The 22,012-nt window shown below is 44.4% G+C and overlaps 2 protein-coding genes across 2 annotated transcripts in view; one reads left to right on the plus strand and one right to left on the minus strand.

Annotated features, from left to right (window-relative positions):
- Window positions 1–22,012, minus strand: part of DOCK1 (dedicator of cytokinesis 1) — a 1,311,419-nt gene that overhangs the window by 668,285 nt on the left and 621,122 nt on the right. The window lies entirely within an intron of this gene.
- Window positions 1–22,012, plus strand: part of INSYN2A (inhibitory synaptic factor 2A) — a 144,221-nt gene that overhangs the window by 69,766 nt on the left and 52,443 nt on the right. The window contains exon 3 of the mRNA XM_078643511.1: window positions 6,486–6,557. Coding sequence (XP_078499637.1) covers window positions 6,486–6,557 — 72 coding nt within the window. The remainder of the gene's footprint in view (window positions 1–6,485; window positions 6,558–22,012) is intronic.

The following is a 22,012-nucleotide window of genomic DNA, read 5'->3' on the forward strand; positions in this document are numbered from 1 at the left end:
AGTGATGGAGAAACCACGTGCAACTCGAGTGCAGCCTAATTCAAAAATATCGACTTACCCGCCCAACAGGCACAATAGTGGACGGTTTCAAGAATTCAACGAACGTATCCGGTTCTGTGAATTACATGTATACTTATGTCAATCAAACACTAACGTGAGAGAAAAAAAAGCGTCTCCAAAACTCTGTGTTTCTCTACTGGCTTACCGGAAGACGAGTGTCATGAATGTGAATCCCAAAGTTCCCGCAATCTGCGGTACATCATAGACGCGCTGGCAATAGGCTCCCTGTAAGGTAAAGGATGCGAGTGCATCAGTAACCCGCCTGCATTTTCCCGTGTGATAAAAGATCACATAAAGCGGCAAGCGCTTAAATCGTTCCTACCTTCGGTGTCGTGGCGTTCTCTAACCTTCAACCTCGTGATTACTTCCGGAAACAACATCCGGTATAACGTAGTTTGCTTAAATAGTCATGCGCCCTGTCCTTAGTCTGATGTCCGGTTCGCTGTGCGTGTACTCTTAAAGGGCTAGGTACTATTAGGGGACGAAAACGCCGCCGAAAAAATATTAGAAGACATGGTTGCCTATAGGGTATTCCGTTGATTGAACTGCGTGGTTTACTAAAAAAAGCTCAAAGCTTGGCCAAAGCCGTGTGTAGTGTTTAAAAGTACCAATGTATCTGAATCCCATAGTAGAAGATTATGGTGATTAAAAAGGGTCTGCGCTCAATGTGAAGTCAAGTAAGCTCAAAGGAAAATACTAAACAATGGAAGAATGTAAAGCTAAAGTGTACTGCTCCTAATCAAAACGTGAGAAGATGTGCACTCAGGATGTCTAGGAAAAAGGAACATGAAGGATAATGAATGGTACAGTGTTCGACTGAAATAAACTAAAATAAACTAAAATAAACTACATCAGAATTCTTAATCTGACTGTACAGCTGACACTAATGATATTCCAATGACTGTATTGATACAATTAATTAAACAGTTTTCAATAACATAGGCGATAAACACTATTTTTAACAATGTCCATGGAATTACTAGATGATATTAGACAGCACAAAATAAATCAACTAATTATATGCAATCTAGTGCATAATTCATCACAGAATGACTTTATAATCAGACACTTATTGCCGCAAAAACAGTGTGAGCATTGCAAAACATATTTACATTGTGTCCAAAACTAGTGTCTACATATTTATCTCTGAATTTGCAGTAAAATCGTAACTGTTTGTGGTATAACAGTAAAACGTCCAACATTCTGCATATTACTTTATTAGTGGTACAGTAAGCATTTCTCCCAATGGCAATGCAAGACAGTTCCACTATACACAACTAGCAGAATGTTGTCCTGAAAGTGCTTCGACAAATGTTCTTATAGCTGTAGTTAAAGAGCTAAGTTTTTCCATGTAGCTTGGTGCCACAAAGGGCCATATGATGATGCTTCTGATATCACCCAGTGACTATTTCCCTGAGTTCCTAATACTATACAGTAGGGGGAAGTGGAGGTACAAATAAAGGGATCATAATGAGACAGTGAGGGTCACCAAAGAAATGAGGAATTGCCAGGGGTAAATTGACTCCCACATTTTCCCCAGTATTTGCACCTTTGGACCACCCTGGCTTTCACCAGGTAGGGTCCCTGAGTGAGCGTTAAGGGTTAGTAAGAAGTTTTTATGGTTTAGGGAACAGAAGCATTAAATCATTAAATAGTAGTAAAAGCAGGGACGGTTAGTATGGACAGTAAGAGATTTTTAAGAGTTTCAGCTATGGGTAACATTAAGGGGTAGGAAGGGTTTTCCAGGGTATAGGGATGGGCACAAAGGCCTTGAAATGGATAGGATCTTTTTTTAGCAAACAGAATTCAAAAAGATTCTTGCTCTCCTAATTTATCGGGAAAATTCTCCAGTCAGTTCCCACAGGGGTCCTCCCATGGCCCCACTTTATTTAATACTTATGCTTCTCCTTTAGCCAACCTGATCATATCATCTTGCCTTAAAATCTCCTCTTATGCCGATGACATCCATAATGATCTTGTTGACCACCAAAGACAATACCCTTACCCTATACAACTTCTGCCATTGTATGGAGAAAGTGTCAATCTGGATGAACGCTAACTGCTTAATAAAGATGAATGCTGAAAAAACAGGAACTCTTGCTAGGAAAATCTACCGCCTTCTGGGTTCCCAATCGCTGGCCCAAGGTGAGCCCCCAGAACCATCTAGTGTGTCTTCCAAGACAAACTCGCCTTTGCCAAACACATTTCCAAGGTAGCCTCAACCTGCGTTCTGCTTCTTCAAATGCTCAGAAAAACCTTCCCTTTGATGTCAGAAACCCAACAAAAAACCTGTCACTCAAGACTTAATTATAGCTGGACTATACAAATCCTCTCTACTTCTGTCTCCCTCACTATCTGCTCAGTTGTCTGCAGATGATAGAGAATGAAGACACTTGACTTCTTTGAAACGTTCCTTTAAGGAGTCACATCTTAGAACATCTTAATTCTCTTCACTGTCTCATTATGGAAAAGGATTGCATTCAAAGCATTGTGCATCATCCATCTGACCACCTAAACCGAGGCCCTGCCCTCTTGACTAACAAATTCCACAGCAACAGACCCTCTCGATTCCCGCAATCAATCTCAAAAGCCCTCAGTCCAGTCTCCATAATTCATTCCAAGAGTTCAGGAAGAAGGTTCTTCGCCTACCTCACTTCAAAAACTTGGAAATCTCTCCTGCTTCTTATCAGTCTTTCCTTCTGGAAACAGATAATGACATGGGTATTTTGCCAATAACTGAATGCTGCCCTATGCCACATGTGGTGCCAGGACATCCCCGACTATCAGTGCATTTTACAAAATCAGATTAATTCATTCATTCATGGGTAGTGTGAAGGTAGTAAAGAATTTTTAAGGCTCGGGGATGGGTAGCGTTAGTGCTGTCTGGTAGGTTTGGCCAAACCATAACCAACAGAAAAAGCCATTAGGCTAACATTTTGCTCAATTGTAAACAATCGAGCAAAACCTCATTAGCTACAGACAGCAGAACCATTCCCTACTTAGCTAAACTATTATTCTTTGCTCAATGGAACAGCAAAGTTGCCTCTCACCTGTCAGAGACACCACTTCCCAAGTCAGCACATCAATTGCTCACTTGACAAACACAAAATAGCTATGAATGAATAAGCAGGAACTATTGAGTGCAACAGCTGCCAAAAAAGGGCATCCTGGCATTGTTCATAACCAAAAAGTCTAACAACTGATACCACATGAGATGCTAGAAAATTGCCATGTTTTCCTTCACCTCTGAAAGAACGATTCGTTACATAACTGATACCTTACTCAGTGTACATAGCTATGATCTCTCACGTGTCTCGGAGAGCAGAGTACCACTCACCATTCGCAGACATCAAAAAAATGCCTCACTGGTTATAGACAGTAGAGCTACGCTATGATCCACATACTTTATTTATTTATTTATTTTAGTGTTTTATAGAGCACGAACTTGACCCGTTAGGGTATCAGAGCGCATTATAGAGTCATAAAGTCGTACAAGGGGCATGGTATCACAAAAGTATACTATAAATTAGGGAGGGGGTGCCGAGTACAAGAGGAATGGGAGTATACAAAAACAGTCAATATTACAGTTGCTGAGGACAGGCCCCAGGTTTCTTGGTGGGGCGAAGGTCGAAGGAGGGAGGCAATAGTCTCTGTGGTGGTTGTGGGACAGGGTTTAGCCGAGGAATTTACCCATGAGGAAGGGTAAATTCTTATTCTGATGGTGGGTAGGAAGGAGTTCCATATTCTTGGTGCAGACCCAGCGAACGCCCGATTATAGTTTTTTTTCCCCGAAAGCATGCAGGCTGGAGTAGGAGGGCACTGGCAGATCGTGAGTTTCTGATTCCTATGGATATCACAAGTTTCTGTGCAAGATACGCAGGGGAGTTTGAGTGTAGGGCCTTGTGGGTGATGCATGCCAGCGTAAGTTGTATTCTGGCCTCGAGAGGAAGCCAGTTCAGCGCTTTCAGATGAGGAGAGATGTGATCAAATTTCCTTGTGCCGGTAAGTAGTCTGGCCGCTGCATTGAGGCAGGCTTTTAAGGGTGCTAGGGAGATCTTGGGTAAACCAGAGAGAGTGGAACAGCCATATTGCAGTCTAGAAAGGGCTAGTGCTTGGACTGCAAGTTTTAGGTCGGGAGAGTCAAGGAAGGGTTTCAGTTTCCATAGGTAGCTCAGGTGGAATCTGGCAGATTTGGCCATTGAGTTGATGTGGTCTCGCATGTTTAAGTTGTAATCCAAGGTTATTCCCAGAGATTTGTAGATGTGTACATGATTATCGGTCTGTCTTTCTATCTTTTCTGTCTATATCTCTCCATCCAAAGGAGCCTGGTAAGAGACCATCAAGGGACAGAGAGCCAAGCAACATGGGGTCTTTTGGTAGGGGACCTTAGGAAAAGACTCACCGGACAGGGAAAAGACAGGGTGTGGTTACATGGGAAAACGTTAGCTTTGACACTGAGCAACATGAGGCTGGGACACAAGAGCACAGGCCATTCCTTCAAGGAACAAGGTAAAGTGTGCAATATATGGAAAAAAAGTATCAAAAACACAAGGAGACAAGAAAACAAGACCGTTGGTTGGAATGCATCTCTTAGAAAAAGTATTATGAACAATACACCCCTGCTGAGAAACAGAAGCTCCCAAACATTTCTGTACAAAGTCTCTGCCATATCTTGCCACGGGCACTGAGAAGCATACAAATCCACAGACCGTACAAAACCCCACTGCAGTATTTCACATGGGATAGGTGACGGGTCTCAAGCCATGAGCTTCACAACATGGAATGACAATGAACTGCACACTTTATATTCACATGGGTTTGACTGGAGGGCTGCAAGACCCTTCCCCACCTACGTTTTGCAAGGTGGTTCAAGAAGAAAATGCCCTAGTAAAGAACCTTTACTGGTTGAACCATAACTACAGAATAATGAATTTATGACACTGTTGAAGTTATTAACTAGTACAGAAAAGAAGTTATAGAACTTCCATTTCTGTGGGACAAAAACCAGACTTTAAGCAGACTTTCCTGATTGGTCAGCCTTAACAAGCTTAGCCAGGACACTTTGATGTATCTGACCAGAGCTCCATTTCCAGTTGCCTAAATTGGATTTGTCATTTTGGTGTAATTTTAATGATTAAAAATATTTCCTATTCTTATAAATTGGAGTGGGATATTTATTGTGTGTTCTGTTTTACTTATTTAATGTATTGCTGTTTTTTTAATGCTTTACATACCTGTCTCCAGAGTTAACTTTACTTTCTCGCAGCCAGCGCCCAAGGGTTGAGCCATGTGCTAATATATTGAGACCTTGTCTGGACCTTATATTGCGTGGGCGGCCTTATTGCTGGTGCTAGGTGCATACTTCTCACTCCAAGTAGCCTATCCTCCATTACTTTCAAACTTTCATTTAAAGTGAGTGTACTCCAAATAACAAACCACTATTTGGCTCATATCATTACAGCCAGAACCTGAACTTTTAAGTTTTGCCAAATATGTGACAAATAATGTCAATACAGAGCATAATGTTAAAAGGAGGATATAATGATGCAAGATCCTAAATCTAATAACAGTTCTTCTTCTACACTGCTATACACCAACTCATTCCTACCTTTAAAATAAATTCCTGTACTTGATTGTGTTATGTAGAACTTCTGAAACATTACATGTGAGTGGGAAATCAATAATTATCTCAAATTTGCCGCATAATTTGTCAATCCTCAAATGCTACTTCCATAGTCAGTGTTTTTGGGTTTTCATTTATGTGGGAATTGATGGGTTCGCATTCAAGCAATAAAATCAGTGATTTCCTTTCAATTAATTTACTGAAAAATAGGTTGCATTCCTCTGGTTATACATGAAAGTAAAAAACCCATAAAGCAAGCTAGAACCTGTGTCCACTCTTAGCTGCACATTAAATGAAGATTCACTCAATATTTCTACCATTAAACAATATAGAATAAATGATGCAACCAATATAAACCATCCTTCTGCTTTTATACCTATTTAATACAACAAAGATGTAACATTTATTGTCTAAGACTGTGTACATCCAAAGGCTCTGATGGTTAGGATCTATTTAGGCATAAGGAATTATAAAGGGTATTTTTATAGACTTGCTTTAAGAAAAATAAGAGTTCTAACCAAAAGTGTTAAGAGCAAGGAAGCTGTACACGCAGAAATTTCCAACTGGCACTCTAAATAGTCGTACAAAAGTGAAATCGAAGTTGTTCTCCTAAACCCTAATGTAAAGTGAAAACTCTAGAATAAATGTTTTAAAAAATGGTCATACTACTACATAAATATCATGGGGGGCGAGGGGGGTGGTTGTTGCTTCTAGTGGGATTTCTATACCAACAAAAGCATACATTATATTTGGAACAATTATTTGTCTTTACAGTAACTATGTTGTTTGCTTTGCTCTGTAGGCTGTCGTATCGAACCGGTCAAGACACAGCTAACTGTGACACGTGCAGAAACAGTGCCTGTATTATCTATAGGTAAGACTTCCTTACCAATACAAAAGTAATGATTAGAAGAAAGCACACTAAAGAAACCAACATTTTTTTTAAGGAAAATAAACAAATGATCCTTTAAAAACACATGTATTTTTTTTTGCAAATTCAGAAACAGGAGTGTGGAAATGTATGTTTTAGCTAACACGATTACCTCCATACAGTTAACGTTCAAATATTAGAACTAAGAAAATTCATGAATTCGCCATTACCCACTGAGCTTTAGTTGCAATTGAAGAAAAATTGGTGCACTTTTCCACTATTATAATGGGCATACAATAGATATTCTTATTTAAGTTCTACTTTATTAATGTGCACCACTGCACAAGTTACTACTTGTGTAATGACATATCTGTAAGAGACATTATTTAGTGAGAGATTCCTTACCTTCGAATATCCCCAGGCGTCAGACTGGATCCAGAAATTTTTGCTTAGCAATACCCTGCGCGTCAGTAGGTGGCGTCCTGCGGCTCCGCTTCCATCGCTGGCGTCGAGATGATGTCAGGGAGACTACTTAGGCGCCACCCATGCGTGCTGGCGTCAGTTCTGTACACAACTTTCCGCGCCAGGAATGCAGAGCCATGCAAGATACTGACCACTGGTGCATTGAAACTAGGGTCCTGAAAGGGATGACCTTTACCCTAGTAATCTGATCGCAGAACGGGGAGGATGGGAGGGGCGGTAAGGAATCTATCACTAACTAATGTCTCGTTACACAAGTAGTAACTTGTGCATCTGAAATAGACACGTTAGTGATAGAATCCTTACATTAGAATAGATATCCCAGCAACACCAACTCCGGTGGTGGGTAGGCGAACAAGATTACACCAGAAAGTCACGGAGAACCAAACGGCCAAAGAAGCCATCTCTCCGGACATGACTGTCAAGGCAGTAATGCTTGGTAAGCGTGTGCGGCGTGGCCCACGCAGCTGCTTGACAATTGTCCGGCAAGGGAACGCCACGTCCCAAGGCAGTAGTGGCTGCCGTCGCCCTGGTACAATGGGCACGCAGCCCACAGGAGGCTCCTTCTTAGCCAATGAGTAACAGGCTTTGATGCAGAGAACGACCCACAGAGAGATGGTCAGTTTGTGCACAGCCCGACCTTTCTTGGCACCCATGTAGCCAACAAAGAACTGGTCATCCACCCGGGACTGCTGTGTGCGTTTCAGATCAAATGAGAGCGCAATTTTTGGGTCCAGACGGTGGAGCCTCTCTTCCTCTTTCGAAGGATGCAGAGGCGGAAAGAAGGTGGGCAAAGTGATGGTCTGCCCGATGTGGAAGGGCGTGCCAACCTTTGGCAAGAAAGAAGGACGTGTCCTTAGAACCGCCTTGTCCGGATGAACAGAAAGGAAAGAAGGTTTAGAAGAAAGGTTAAAAGAAAGGGCCTGGAGCTCACTCACTCTTCTGGCAGAGGTGATAGCTACCAGGAAAGCAGTCTTCAGAGAGAGAAGACGCAAAGGACAGTTATGAAGAGGCTCAAAGGGAGCACACATCAGATATGACAAGACAAGGTTCAAGTCCCATTGAGGCATTATGAACGGCACAGGAAGAAACGTGTGCGTGATGCCTTTCAAGAAACGGTTAAAACATCTGGGGACTTAAAAACTGTCAGGAAGCTGCAGAAAGGCGGAGATGGGAGAAAGATAACCCTTGATAGTGCCCAGAGCAGAGCCCTGCTAGGCCAAGGAAAGAAGGAACAGAATAACTTCAGAAAGAGGGGGCAGAAAGGGGATCCATAGACTTATCTGTGCACCATGCCACAAACTTGTTCCACCTGCAGGCGTACACCGTTTTTGTGGAGGGCCGCCTGGCCGCCAGAATGACATCACAGACTTCGAGAGGAAGATCGAAAGCTGTCAACTGTCGCCGCTCAATCTCCACGCATGGAGGTGGAGGCTAGACAGGTTCGGGTGGAGGACCGTGCCCTGCTGCTGCGACAGAAGATCCTCCCGAAGGGGCAGTCGGGTCGGGGGATTGATCGCCATGTTGAGTAGCTCAGGATACCAGTATCTTCGTGCCCAATCCCGACCCACAACAATGACTTGGGCCCGGTCGCGCCTGATCGGAAAGGCGTACAACAGACCGCAGCTCCACTCGTGACGAAAAGCGTCGCCGAGCAAGTGCAGCCTTGGAAATTCCAACGTGCAGAATTGATGACATTGCACTTTCTCTTCGATGGCGAATAGATCTAACCAAGGCTCTCCCCACTGCAGAAAGAGACCTTGCACCACGTCCGGATGCAGACGCCATTCGTGATCCATCAAGCACCGGCGGCTGAGTTTGTCTGCCCTGGTGTTCCGAGAACCTGCCAGGTGTTGAACAACCAGGGTAATGCCCTGATGTTCCAGCCATGTCCAGAGGCGCAGAGCCTCCTGACAAAGGGTCCAGGACCCCATTCCGCCCTGCTTGTTGCAATACCACTTGGCGGTGGTGTTGTCCGTGAACACCTGCACTACAGTTCCATGGACAGAGGGAAGGAATGCCTTCAGTGCCAGTCAGATCTCCAGAAGTTCCAAAAGATTGATGTGGAGCCGGGACTTCGCCGGAGACCAGAGGCCTCTGATCTTCACCTCTCCCAAGTGCCCACCCCATCCCGGGAGGGACGCATCCGTCACCACTGTGTGCTCCGTTTGGGGAAGGGAGAGGTATCTGCCATTGACCCAATGGCGATTTGTGAGCCACCACCGCAAGTGTCATGCAGTGCCCTCCGAGACCTGAACATGATTGGACAGGTTGCCCTGATGCTGTGTGCACTGGAACTTCAGGTCCCACTGCAGAGCACACATATGCCACCTGGTATGCTGCACTAGCAGGATGCAGGAGGCCATTAGGCCCAGGAGCCAGGGGTTCATCTTGACTGAAACCCGGGATAGAGGCCGAAACATCAGGATCATAGCCTGAATATCCTGGACTGACTTCTCAGGAGGATAATCCCGGAACTGCGTCGAATCCAGAACCGCTCCGATGAAGGGGAGCTTCTGAGAGGGGCTCAGGTGTGACTTCCGCACGTTGATGGAGAACCTCAGCAAATGCAGGAGGTCGACCGTAGTCTGAAGGTGGGTGACGACTGCCTGGGGCGAGGCCACCTTCAACAACCTCTCGTTGAGGTAGGGGAAGACTGACACCCCTGACCTGTGCAGTTGAGCTGCGACCACCGTCATCACTTTCATGAACACCCAAGGGGCACTGGTAAGGCCGAAGGGGAACACGGCAAACTGAAAATGCTCCTGGCCTACCATGAACTGCAGGTAGCGCCGGTGGGCCTGCAGGACTGGGATGTGAAAATATGCGTCCTGCACGTCCAACGCTACCATCCAGGGTCAAGGGAAGCCAAGACCTGAGCCAGAGTGCGCATCTTGTACTTCTCCTTCCGGAGGAAGCAATTGACGTCCCTGAGGTCCAAGATGAGGCGCAAACCCCCTTTGTCCTTATTGGGAACCAGAAAGTAGTGGGAATAACAACCACGTCCTACTTCCGTCCCAGGAACGCGCTCGATGGCCCCCATGGCCAAGAGGTCTGTGACTTCCTGTTGGAGAAGTGCAAAGTGATCCCCCGACATGCAGTGGAACCGAGGTGGCATGGCCGGAGGGGGGTAGACTCGAAGAGGAGGGAGTAGCCCCTCCGGACGAGCTGCAACACCCACTTGTCAGAAGTGACAGAATGCCAATGGGGAAGGTGATGACGAATCCTGCCACCCACTGGCATGTGGTGTGACCGGAAGCTCAGACTAGGAAGGCTTCCAGGTAGACGTCGCGGAGGTGGACTGAACCTCACGCCGGCCCCTGGAGCCACCTCTGCGGCCTCCAGACCCACGGGGACGCTGAGCCTGGATCTGCGCCGGCTTCTGACTGAACGAATGGGCAGGTGTGCCTCTGCCATGGCCACGAAAGGTATGAGACGTAGACGTGGCCGGGCGTGTGGCGGAAAGGCCCAAGGACTTTGTCGTAGCTCGAGAGTCCTGAAAACGCTCCAGTGCCGTGTCGGCCTTATCACCAAACAGGCGATTGCCATCAAAGGGCATGTCCATGAGCGAGCTCTGGACATCCAGGGAAAACCCAGTGGATTTCACCAAGGCATGGCGCCGAAGCACCACGGTCGTGGAAATTGCCCTACCAAGTGAGTCCGCGGTTTCCAAGACACAACGAATGGCAAATCTAGCCGCGTCCTTACCCTCAGCCACAGCCTGGGACAGCACAGTCTGGACCTCCTTCGGGCACTGAGGCAATACCTCAGCCACGGAATCCCACACCGCGTGGAAATAGCGGCCCAGAAGGCATGCGGTGTTCACTGACCGCAGTCCTAACCTGGCCAAAGAGAACAACCGCTTGCCAAACTGCTCCAATTTTTTGAGTCCTTATCCGGCGTAGCCGTGGGAAAGGCACTCTGAGACGTAGAGGTTTGAATGACCAGACTTTCGGGTGTAGGATGAGTGGTCAGAAAGGCAGGGTCACCCGGGGCCAGGCAATGACACCTGGAGACGCTCTTATCCACGTAGGCCCCTGTGGCGGGCCGTGACCAAGTGCCCAGCAAGACTTCGGTGAGGGCATCATTAAAAGGCAGTAGCGGCTCCGATGAAGTGGACGCCGGCTGGAGCACCTCAGTGAGGAGATTTGTCTTTAGGGTCACCGTGGGGAGATTGAGGTTAAGGATCTCAGCAGCCCGACGGAGCACCACCGTATAAGACGCGCCTTCCTCCATAGAGGGCGGGGGAGAGGCAAACCCCGAATCAGAGGAGACATCAAGGCCAACAGCCTCCTCCAAGTCATCCACCCAGTCCTGCTCAGAATCACACTGATGAGCAAGTGGGTCCTTAGACCCTGCCCAGTCATCCTCCTCCGCCGGCGGCGCAGGCCTTGGTGGCGGGGCAGAGACCGGGGAAGGAAGAAACAGCACCGGGTTCCCAATTCTGATCCCAGGCGGGGACAAATCCCTCCGGGAACTGGGGCAGAGGCGGAACCCGTGGTATCCACTGCGGCACCGCCGGCAGAGCCGAGAGCGGCGCCGGAGCCGGCAGCATGGAACCTCTTGGCGCCAAGGCCGGAGCCAGGGGCGCAGGATCCTGCGGCGCCGGAGCCACTGGTGGCGCCAGGGCTGGATCCGCCAGAGGAGCTAATGGACCAGCAGGATCCAGACACAGGACCTGAAGGAGCACCAGAGGGAGCCCGAGGCCTAAGCAGGCAGTCCATGGCAGCAAAAAATTCTCGCATTTGTGCGGGAGTCGCCAACGGACCCGGGTAAGGCGGGTAGGCCGTGGGACTTCCAGGCTCCTAAGGAGCCGCAGGGGCCCTGTCCCCCTCCTCCGCATCCAAGGACCAACGGGGGGACGTCGGAGAGCGAAAACGCTTATTCGACTTCTTTTTGTGCCGTCTCTTTCCCGAATCCGAGTGTGAAGACTTGGAACCCGAGGAGTGGTGATGACGGCTCAGCAAGCGGTCACGGGAATGACCCCTGGATCCAGAACGGCGCGGGGACGAGTGCCAAACTTCAAGCAACTTCCGGCGCCACTCCCTCAAGGCCTTCGGGGCCATAGCCCTACAGTCCAGGCAGGACCTAGAGTCATGGTTGCGCTCCAGGCAGTAGAGACAGACGTCATGATGGTTCGCCAACGACATATTGCGAGGGCAGGTCCTGCAAGCCTTAAAACCAGGCATCCCTCCTAGCACCAGAGAGAACCAACACGAGACAAAAGTCTCAAAAGAGAGTCAAAAAATGACTGAGGTACGTGCTCTAACCGGATCTGAGCTTACTGGCGCGGAAAAAGAAAGAACTGATGCCAGCGGGCATGGGTGGCGCCTAAGTAGTCAACCGTGATGCCATCTCCGCGCACACGACGCGGAGACACAGGACGCCACCTACTGACGTGCAGGGGTACTGCTAAGCAAAACTTTCCGGATCCAGTCTGATGCCTGTGGATATTCTAAGGTAAGGAATCTATCACTAACATGTCTCTTTCAGATTATAAAATACAGTCATAAGAAGTTGTGGAGGAATGAAAGAAGAATTGTTTGTTAATTTACTATTTTTTAAGTCTACAAAATATAAAATGGGGAGATGGGGAAGAGGTCAAATCTTACCATTCAAAAGATTTAGAAAAAGACAACTTTAATACAGAACTGCACAAGTGCAAATACATTTTTTTGAACTCTCATTGTTGTAGTGTTAGTGGTGGGAAACAGTTAATGGTATCTAATTTTAAAACTGATTCTACCACAGATCAGCAGCTCTTGCCTGCTGTACTGGCTTATAACTCAAGCTCTGTGCCTCTAAAAACTCACGTAGCATGAGTCAGAAGAGCTATGCATCTATTAGAAATTCCACCCATCTATGGTAGAATGTTCTAAATAAGGGAGAAGTAGAAAAACAAATATTGTAATGTTGGAGCAAAAGGTCAACGTAAGCCATTATTGTCCCCGAGCTACTCTATTGCCTTAAATGGGGCTCTCAACGTTCCAGGGTTCTAAATCTGATTAGGTCCTTATTCTCACCATCACACTCTGGAGTGAATCCCTTTGTATGAGGTGCAACTTGCATAGCCACAGACTGATATAATTTTCATTGCACATTAAAATAACTTTGGGCCACTAGCCACAATGTTATTTTGCTAGCGATAACAATGTTTAGGTATGTATATGTTCACTCCTAAACCTAATGAATCATGGTTTTCTATGCTGTTTTAGGTTAAGTGGCACTTGTCACTTCTGTCCCTGGTTATGAGACAATATTTAATGCTGTTGGTGGTAAACTATCCCATCCCATGGCAAGCTGTGCTGCTGCTTGTTACTTTGCTGCAGCACTGGCTGTGTTTAATGGACTTCAACATCAAAAAATATGCTTTCATAAGCAGCTTAATTTCTTATCTATTGTAACAATCATCACACTTTGGCGGTGAACAGCTTTTTGTTTATACAATACTCTGTAATACTGATGCAAAGACTATGATACTGACCCCACTGAGCTCTGGAGTATCACTAACAGAAATATCTGTCAAATTTCTGTTATGCTTGTATACATAATTATAACACTGGTGTTCTTTATGTATTTGGATTTTACTGCCATGAATGTGGAGAAAAGGTAAAGCCAAAAAAATTCTGTCTGCATTCTCATTTGAGATTCCAGTTCTGATTTGAGTGAAAATAATCGGTGTTGGATTTTTTGAAGAAATATTTTCTTATGCAGTGTTCTCTTTCTGCAGGTATTTTAATAGGAACATTGTGTAAACCTATCTAGACATATGTTCTCCTTTGAATATTCAGGATATATATATATATGTGTGTGTGTGTGTGTGTGTGTGTGCGTGCTTGTGTGTATGTATTTCGTTATAAAGTTCTGGAGCATTGTGTAGCACTTAGTACCCATTGTGAGGTGCGGAATATCTTAATCCACACATTGAAAGTATTCTATACTTTGGGGGGAATTTTCTCTCTTCTTTGAGCCTATGTCGTAAGAGCTACTTTTCATGTCGTGCATTATGGCAAGACCCCAAGGTGCAGTTATTAGTTGTGCATTTTTTTGAAGACCACCAGCTTGCTTGCAAGGTAGGTGTCCGACGGGGGTGGGTGAATCGTTGACATTTTGATTTCCTGTCAGATCTTTTTTTATGTGAGACATGTTCCAATATGGAACCGAAACACGTTGACGTTTTCTTGTCTGTTCCATTTGGATATATATTGCTAAGTTATCATTCAGTGGATTTTGTTATCCAGTGAGGAAAGACAGAAAAATACTTATTTTCATATACATATGTGTATATGTATAGCACAATGACTGTTGCGACTGTGCTTATTGTTCACCCACACTTTCCATTGAAAAGGCATTTTTTATTTGCTTTTAACCTTTGCTCTCATGGACGAATATGCAACAAATGTCCTGACTTAGTGTGTTCAACTGAGCTCCATCATGCCAAGTTTAGTGCAGTTCCATGCAAGGAAAAAAATATTAAGGTGTGTCAATAAAATGTTTGTTACCATTTTTCTCACCTATAGCACATTTTTCACTTACACCAACACTGCTGAAAGTATTTATGCAAAATCTTCCATGAAAGCTATACCTTTAACACATAAGTTTGCCTTTGAGGGTTTGGTCTAAATCCATTCAACAGTTTTTGATCTGTTAGAAAGGTGGCAAATGAAATTTACATGGTTAATGCTTTTGTGTATCTAGTTAGTTGAAAAGCCATTTTTGATTTGCTTACAACTTTTCTACTATTTGAGTTATTACATCTGGAATTTGGAATGCACTAGGAATATTGATATCACTGTTCAAATTTGTACAGAAATATGAAGGGAATGGGGAAATTATAATGGGGGCTAAAAAGTGTTGGTTTGCTAATTATTTTGGCACTGTGATCAATCTGCTGAAAATTGGCAAATGCACTGGAGGATGTACCAATCCATCGGGGTGAGCATTAACATTTTAATTTGCTTGTAACTTTAGTAGTGTTTAATGGGTCTGCATCAAATGTTGCAGGCTGTTATCTACTTACATCCATTGCCGGTGTTTCATGCTTTGTGTAGATCCAATCGGGGACAAAGTTGAAGGGTGGTGAGGTCAAAACATTTTTCATTTACCAATAAACTTTGACACCATTTGATGGATCTGTATGAAACGTGGCAGAGACTTAACATGTTTAGCCCACTTTAGGTTTTGTAATTTCACATGCCTAGGACTCAGTCTATAAAGAACGGTGGTTGACACAGAAGGCCTCAAGTTCATCAACCCTACAGGCTGAAATAATTGCTTCTGACTGTTCAGAGATAGAAGTCAAAACAAGAAACTATGCAATGGCTGGAATGGGAATACCATGAGGACAAGATTCATGTCCCATTGAAGAACAATGAACAGAGAGGGGTCAAGCAAAGCAGACCTTTCAGAAAATTCACCACTAGTAGCTACTTATGTAAGGAAGGCTAGTAAGAAAGACTCATGAAAGCTGATAGGGCAGTTAGATCACCTTGGACAGTGTCTATTGCTAGACACTACTGGGCAAGAAACAGTGTGATGCACAGAACATGGGACATGTGTGGCTGAAAGAGGTTGACACCTTCCTACACTCACCACAGAACAAATGTATTGGGGAGTCCCTCATAAAAGGATTTTGTTTCATGTTTCCTAGCTGCAAGGATGACTTTAGCAACATGAGACAAACAAAAACCTTTAGTTTATACCACTCAAAGTTTTCACTGTAGCCTTTAGAGATTGTGGCAGAGGACCTGATCATCTAGCCGTGAGAGCACCATTTGCAGGACAGGTAGAGGGGGCATAGCATACCAAATCTTCCTTACCCAGTTTGGGGATGATCAGAATCAGTTTTATTTAATCGTCCGGCACCTCCTAGAGGACTCTTAACAGAAGTGTAATTGGTGGAAAAGCATAAAACAGTTCCTGTGATTAACTGAACCTGAACGTATACCCCACGGAAGTATTCAGAGGGAAGTGTAGAGCACAAAATCAAGGACATTTCCTGTTATGAGCTGTGAGGAAAAGATTCCCAAATGGGCAACACAATCTGGAGAAGATTAATTTGTCACTTTTGGGTTTAGATACCCATTTGACGTCATCTAAGGAGGGAGTGACTCAGAGCATCTGCCCACATGTTGAGGAGGCCTGAGAGGTGTGACATCAATGAGAAAATGACCCGTTAATAAGCCCAAACACAACAGGCTAATCGCCTCCCAAAAAAGAATTCCATACTTCACACCACCCTGTCTGTTGATGTTATGGAAAGTGGTGCAGTTGTCCAACACACATGAATTGGTACTCCCTTCACAGAACAAAGGCCCTCTAAACAAGATGGACATCTTAAAACTCTAGCACATTTAAGTGAAAACACTGCTGCTTTGTACACTAAATGACCTGCTCCATCATGTAGCTACAATAGGCACCTTAAGCACAACCACAAGACTTCAGTAACCATGGTAGCCCAAACCTCCAGAGACTTGAAGGAATGATTCACCAAGAAACTAGAGAGAAACATCTATTGGTGCATATCCAGAGGACTGATTCAAACATCTGCACTAAGCTGAGAGGACATCCTAGGGTTGGCACCACTGGTTTTTCATGCACCATTTTTTTTAACTTATGTTGATTACAATACTGCACAAACATCACATTAAACGTTAATCTTGCCGTTAACAGTGAATCATAGATGGTTCAAGAAAAGCTAAGTATCAATACATTGTGTCACAGCGGTCTCAGACACCATTAAAGTGCTCTCATCTGCCATCTGGGATCAGGCACCAAGAGAAAACATGAGACTGCCAGATCCAGCAGGTATTGGGTTTGCAGCACGAGGAACCTGGTCTGTCTACAAAATTCAGCCTTTGTGTGGGAAGAAAAGGAATCTTCCGAGCATTGGCAGTAAAACCCAAGTTGTGAAGAGCGGTCATAGTGTGCTGACCAGCTGGCCAGCAAAGAAACTCCACCTTCACTAGCCTCTTGTCCAAGTATAGACATGTCAACTTCTGACCGCTGCAGTGAAGCTGCACACAAATGCCAGCACCGTTGTGACAACATGAGTGATCAATCTTAATAGTTAAAACCCAAACTTATAATGTTGATACCCCATGGTAAACCTCAGTTAAAGTCTGTTATTGGGAAGCTGTGGTGATAATAGGCAACCTGAAGGCCCAAGGATACTAGAGCATCTCCTGCGTTGAGGCCTAGCAGCAGTTTGCTCAGGGACAGCATCTTAATTAATTAATAGGTTGAAGAGGTGAAGATTTAAGATTAACGCCCTTCTTGGGACCAAGAGGTAAAGGAAGTAGAAATTATTGGACGATAATTCCAGGGCCACCACCTTGAAGGCACCTTAATTTTGTTCAGGTGAGCAGGAACATCTTATTCCAAGATTTAGGTAGGTGTCAGAGCGTATGCTGTGGTGAAAGGAGTACGTTCAAGATGGGAGTACAGAAAGACATCACTGATTAGCTGGATCACCCAGCAATCTGTTGTGATTGTGTCCCAATTGGTGGAGAAATTAGAGACCCTCACCACCAGTGGAAGCTGGTGATGTAAGGGGGTGGTAGTGCCACAGAGATTTTGAGGCAGCAGAACTAACAGAAAATAGCAGGAACTGGGTCTACTGGTGTTGCAGGAGATAATGTCCCCTAGATCCACTTCTGCCTCAAAAGGATGGGTATATTTCTTGTGCTGTTTGGATCGGCTGCCAGAAATGTTGTGCCTTGGAGATCCTTCAAAATGCCCTGTACTGTTGATGAAATTGCCTCACTGGGGAGGTTAGCTCTGCTGTTTTTGCAGCATTTCAGGAGAAGTCAGCGTTTTCACCAAATAGGTATATAACATCAAAAGGCATATCCGCATGTACAACTTTAATACCTCCAGAGAAGCACCTGAAACACTTGCAAGAGTGACAGTGGGATGCGATAGAGGTTTCCATGGTTCAAGCCATACATTATGTCAGAAGAATCTAGGCCATGCGTCCGGATTTATTTGGAAGCAGCAAAGCAAGCACTGATCAAATCGGAGAAAAGCTTTTTCCTGTGATCCGGAAAACTACTGACAGGCAGTTTTACCAAATCCAAAGGGCATGGACATAGCAGCTCAGCATTGACATAGTGTTAGCAGTGCAGAGGGTTAGACTGCCAGAAGCAAATCTTTTCAACCCATAGAGTTTAGCCTCTTTGATTCTCATAGTTGTTGTGGGAAATGCATTAAGGTTTATTTAGCAAAGGTGCTTTAACCACTAGACTCTCTGGTAAGGGTGTGACATAAATAATGTCTGATCATTAGGGAAAGGCACGTGTTATATAGCAAATTGTATGTGGATTGCCGTATCTGAGAAGGGTTTCTCTGAGGCCGTCAGTCTGGCCTCAAATATGCCTTGCTAAAGTCCACCAGAGGTTTCAAAACTACAGAGAAAAGCTGTACATTTCTGTTAAAATTTTAGCTTTATCTGGATAGCTTTAATCATTCTGCTGTTTTTCGTAACATTGAAGTTAATAACAAGCAATCGCAAAGCCAACAGGTCTCGCCTATGCAAGAGCTATTGATTTTGCTAATGTCTTTTATCCATGTTGTTCAGCAGTTGGCTGTGCATCACCTCTAAAAGTAAAGTTAGGAAAAAAATGCCATGAGTTGCGCTACACCATAGTGCCTTATTTTCCAGGCAGGATAGGCAAGCAAGGACTGAGGAAGAGGGTACAGGTACAGGCAAGCAGCAACAACAGGGGGTGAGGGGTTTGGGCAGCAAGGTTGGGGGCAGCAACTCTGAGAAAGGACGGATGGGAGGGAAGGAATCAACAGAGAAAAAGGCTGGGTGGGATTGGAGAGTGCAGAAGGGAGAAGGGGTGGATGGAGGGGGAGAGGGAAGAAGAAGAAATACGGACAAGGGACATTGGGACAGGAATAGTACTTTAGTCACAGCACAAGCATTAGACAAACACTGCTTGGTTCTTGCTCCACAGAAAGAAAAGGAAGTGATGTTGTCATGTGCTGGCCAATTAGAAGTCTAACAATGAAGCCAACAAATGGTAAGCAATACGCAGGCTCCAAGCCCTTTAAAGTACACAATACCCCTTGCATTGGCATCATGGTTGTAAGACAACCACACATGCCTAAACAATGCATTCCTTAACAACACAGCTGGAACAACGAATGTGTCTTAACCATGCATTCCTTAACCTGGCAAGTCTTTACAACTACTTGCCTTAGGGAAAGTGCTGGACTTTGGAACAGTATAATTTACTATTCCAACTCCAGTCCAAGCAACAGTAGGGAAAGTGCTGGACTTTAAAGTCCAATGCCGGTTTACCTAAAGCATGTAGTTGTAACAACATGCATGGTAAAGAAATGCGTGGTTAAAGACACTTTTGTTGTTCTGACTGCGCTGCAAAGGCAAAGCATTGTTTGGCTGCCGTAATTGCTTTTTCCCTGGCAGCATGTGCGCTATCAGCAGGTGAGACCTAAAAATGGCAAAATATTTAATGTTCTCAAAAAATGTGCTGCATGCATTATGCTGCATAAACTGGCTTTTATTGATGCAGAGTTTAGTCAACCATGTAGCATAATGAGGTCTTCTCCTGCCACTTAATTCTGATGGCCCTGTCTCATCGGGCAGATGACGTACACATGTATGTCCATCCATAGAACTTTCACAAAGTAGAATATTTACAGCAAATACTCTCCGATGCGTTGTCAACGGTACGAAGTGCTATCAAATGCAATTACACCCCTGCTACTATCTCTATCTGGGCATGCTGCTCATGTCCTACTTGATTGTGTGCATGTTAAAATGCAGCCTAACTGGGCTACCAGAATTGCACTTTGAAAGCCACTGCTTAAACATCTTGTGCCTTTTTTATCATACGGTGCACACATGCACATGGAAGTTGGAAAATAAGGTTTATAAATACATGTCTTTATGGAGATCAGTGTGTCTTAAGCAATGCCAGAAAAGTATAGCGGGAGTTAATTTGCTTCTGTACTTGTTTTTCATGTCAAGTATTTATTTGGTGATAAATACTGCCTTTTTGGGCCGACATCCCATGCAAAGAGTGAAGAACAGGGGATTACTATGTGTGTACTATGCTATTGTTTGAATAGTTCACATATCTACTGGGCTATGCTGAATACCCATCCGACATTTTGACTTAGCTGTGGCCAATGCACTGGAAAGGTCATCAAAAGGCCTTCACTTTTATAAGCCTTAAATTGTCGACTAGTGTGGCCTCATATTACGGAAAAAAGGCCAGAGATTGACTTTTACGGGTACGGGATGCGCTCTAGCTGGCAAAATTACATTTTGCTTTGGTAATATTAGTGGAGGTTTGGGGGAAAGTTGGTAGTCTGCAGGCAAGATCAGTTTGCAGGCATCCAGCAGGGTGGTGACCCTCCCCCCACCACTTAACACATCTGGTTGTCTGGGAGTGTCAGATTGAAATCAGATGATTTCTGTTTTTAGTATGTTCCAAAAGAGTAGGTAATTAATTGGTGATTAAAGGTCGTTGCCAGAAGGCAAGTATCCATACCATGGAAAGGCATCATCAGAAAGTGAATAATTTAAAAGCTCGGTTGGCATTCTTAGCAAGAAAAACGGACAGATATGAAAAACTACTGTTTGCGCTTATTCTTTGATTGAATGTTGGAAGAACTTTTTTCAGAAACTTTGTGTTCCTGCTGTTCTTGCTGTACTCCGTTATAGCGGAGTAAAATTACATATGTGTTCATGTTTGACGTTTCACAGAACAAAACTTAGTAATGCAGTAATGAAAAAGAACATTGTCTTTTTTATATCAAATAACAGGCATCTACATTACACAAGTATATGAGTTTGTGTAGTGTACACACAAGTAGACCCAAAATAAATAATTTTCTGTGAAAAGTTGTCTTATTCCGAACTAAGAAGGGCGTAGCTTTTAATACTTCAATGTAATCCTGCGTAATTCTCATACTTTGGGTTACACGCATTTGCATAATTCTGCTCCTCAAGCATTCACACTCTTTCATGTAGTTTTCGCCTGCAGGAATCCGTACAAGTCGCAACAAAAATAGCGACTTAGCCCATCCCTATCAAACAACTTAACTTTAAGTTTGTTTTTAATTTCCAGAAGCAAGAACCACTTACAAAAACCCTTGCAAAATGGGTAATTGAACTCTAATTGATCCGGGGTTTACATTTTTGACATTATTTCTTGAAATTCCTGCAAAAACAAAAATGATGTAATCAGAGTAATCTAAAAATGCCTTTGACCTAGAAACTCATGTTGAAATGTTAATTTTATTCGATACGTAAAGTGATGTTTCAACAATTACAAAAATAAAAAAATCAGGAAAACGAAGAAAATGGTCATCTAGGAAGCCTAAACCAGGGTGGGTGAGAAATGTTATCACTTGACTTTCTGTTACGCCGGCAAAAAACAGGCAACAAAAATTCCTGCCATCACATCTGAACAGTGTAAAAACATGACCATCCGGCCTGAAGTCTTAAAGAACCACATCCACAGGAACATTGCAAATAAATTATATTGGAGTGGAAGTTCATCGGCAGTTCTGCAGTGAATGTCAGCTGTTTTCAAAAGGATTTTCACATATATTAGAGGGATGTGTTTGTTTGTTTGTTTACTGGGGTTTGCATCATTATGGGGAAACAGAGACAGCTTAGTGGTGTACAGCGATTTCTATTGAAGGAATGTGCAGCCCCCTGAAGTGGTGGGGTCCACGTAAGCTTGGAGCTCACACCAGCTAAAGCTGCTCAATATCCGCGTGAGGTGGCGCAATATGAAACCATTTGCATGGTGTCCGTCATCTCATGCCGCATTAAAGGTGAGCGTGTCACTCTGTTGTACAATATTACGTTCTGATCAGAAGCTGCGGGGTCTGGACAGGATGTGTGCAGAAAGTGTGCCTGGAGATGGGCGCTGTGAGGAAATCAAACCATGTTCATAAAAAAGTCATTATATGCGTCCCTGTTGAGAAGGAAAGGA

The sequence above is a fragment of the Lissotriton helveticus genome, chromosome 5_1 (assembly GCF_964261635.1).
Source record: "Lissotriton helveticus chromosome 5_1, aLisHel1.1, whole genome shotgun sequence".
Lineage (NCBI taxonomy): Eukaryota > Metazoa > Chordata > Amphibia > Caudata > Salamandridae > Lissotriton > Lissotriton helveticus.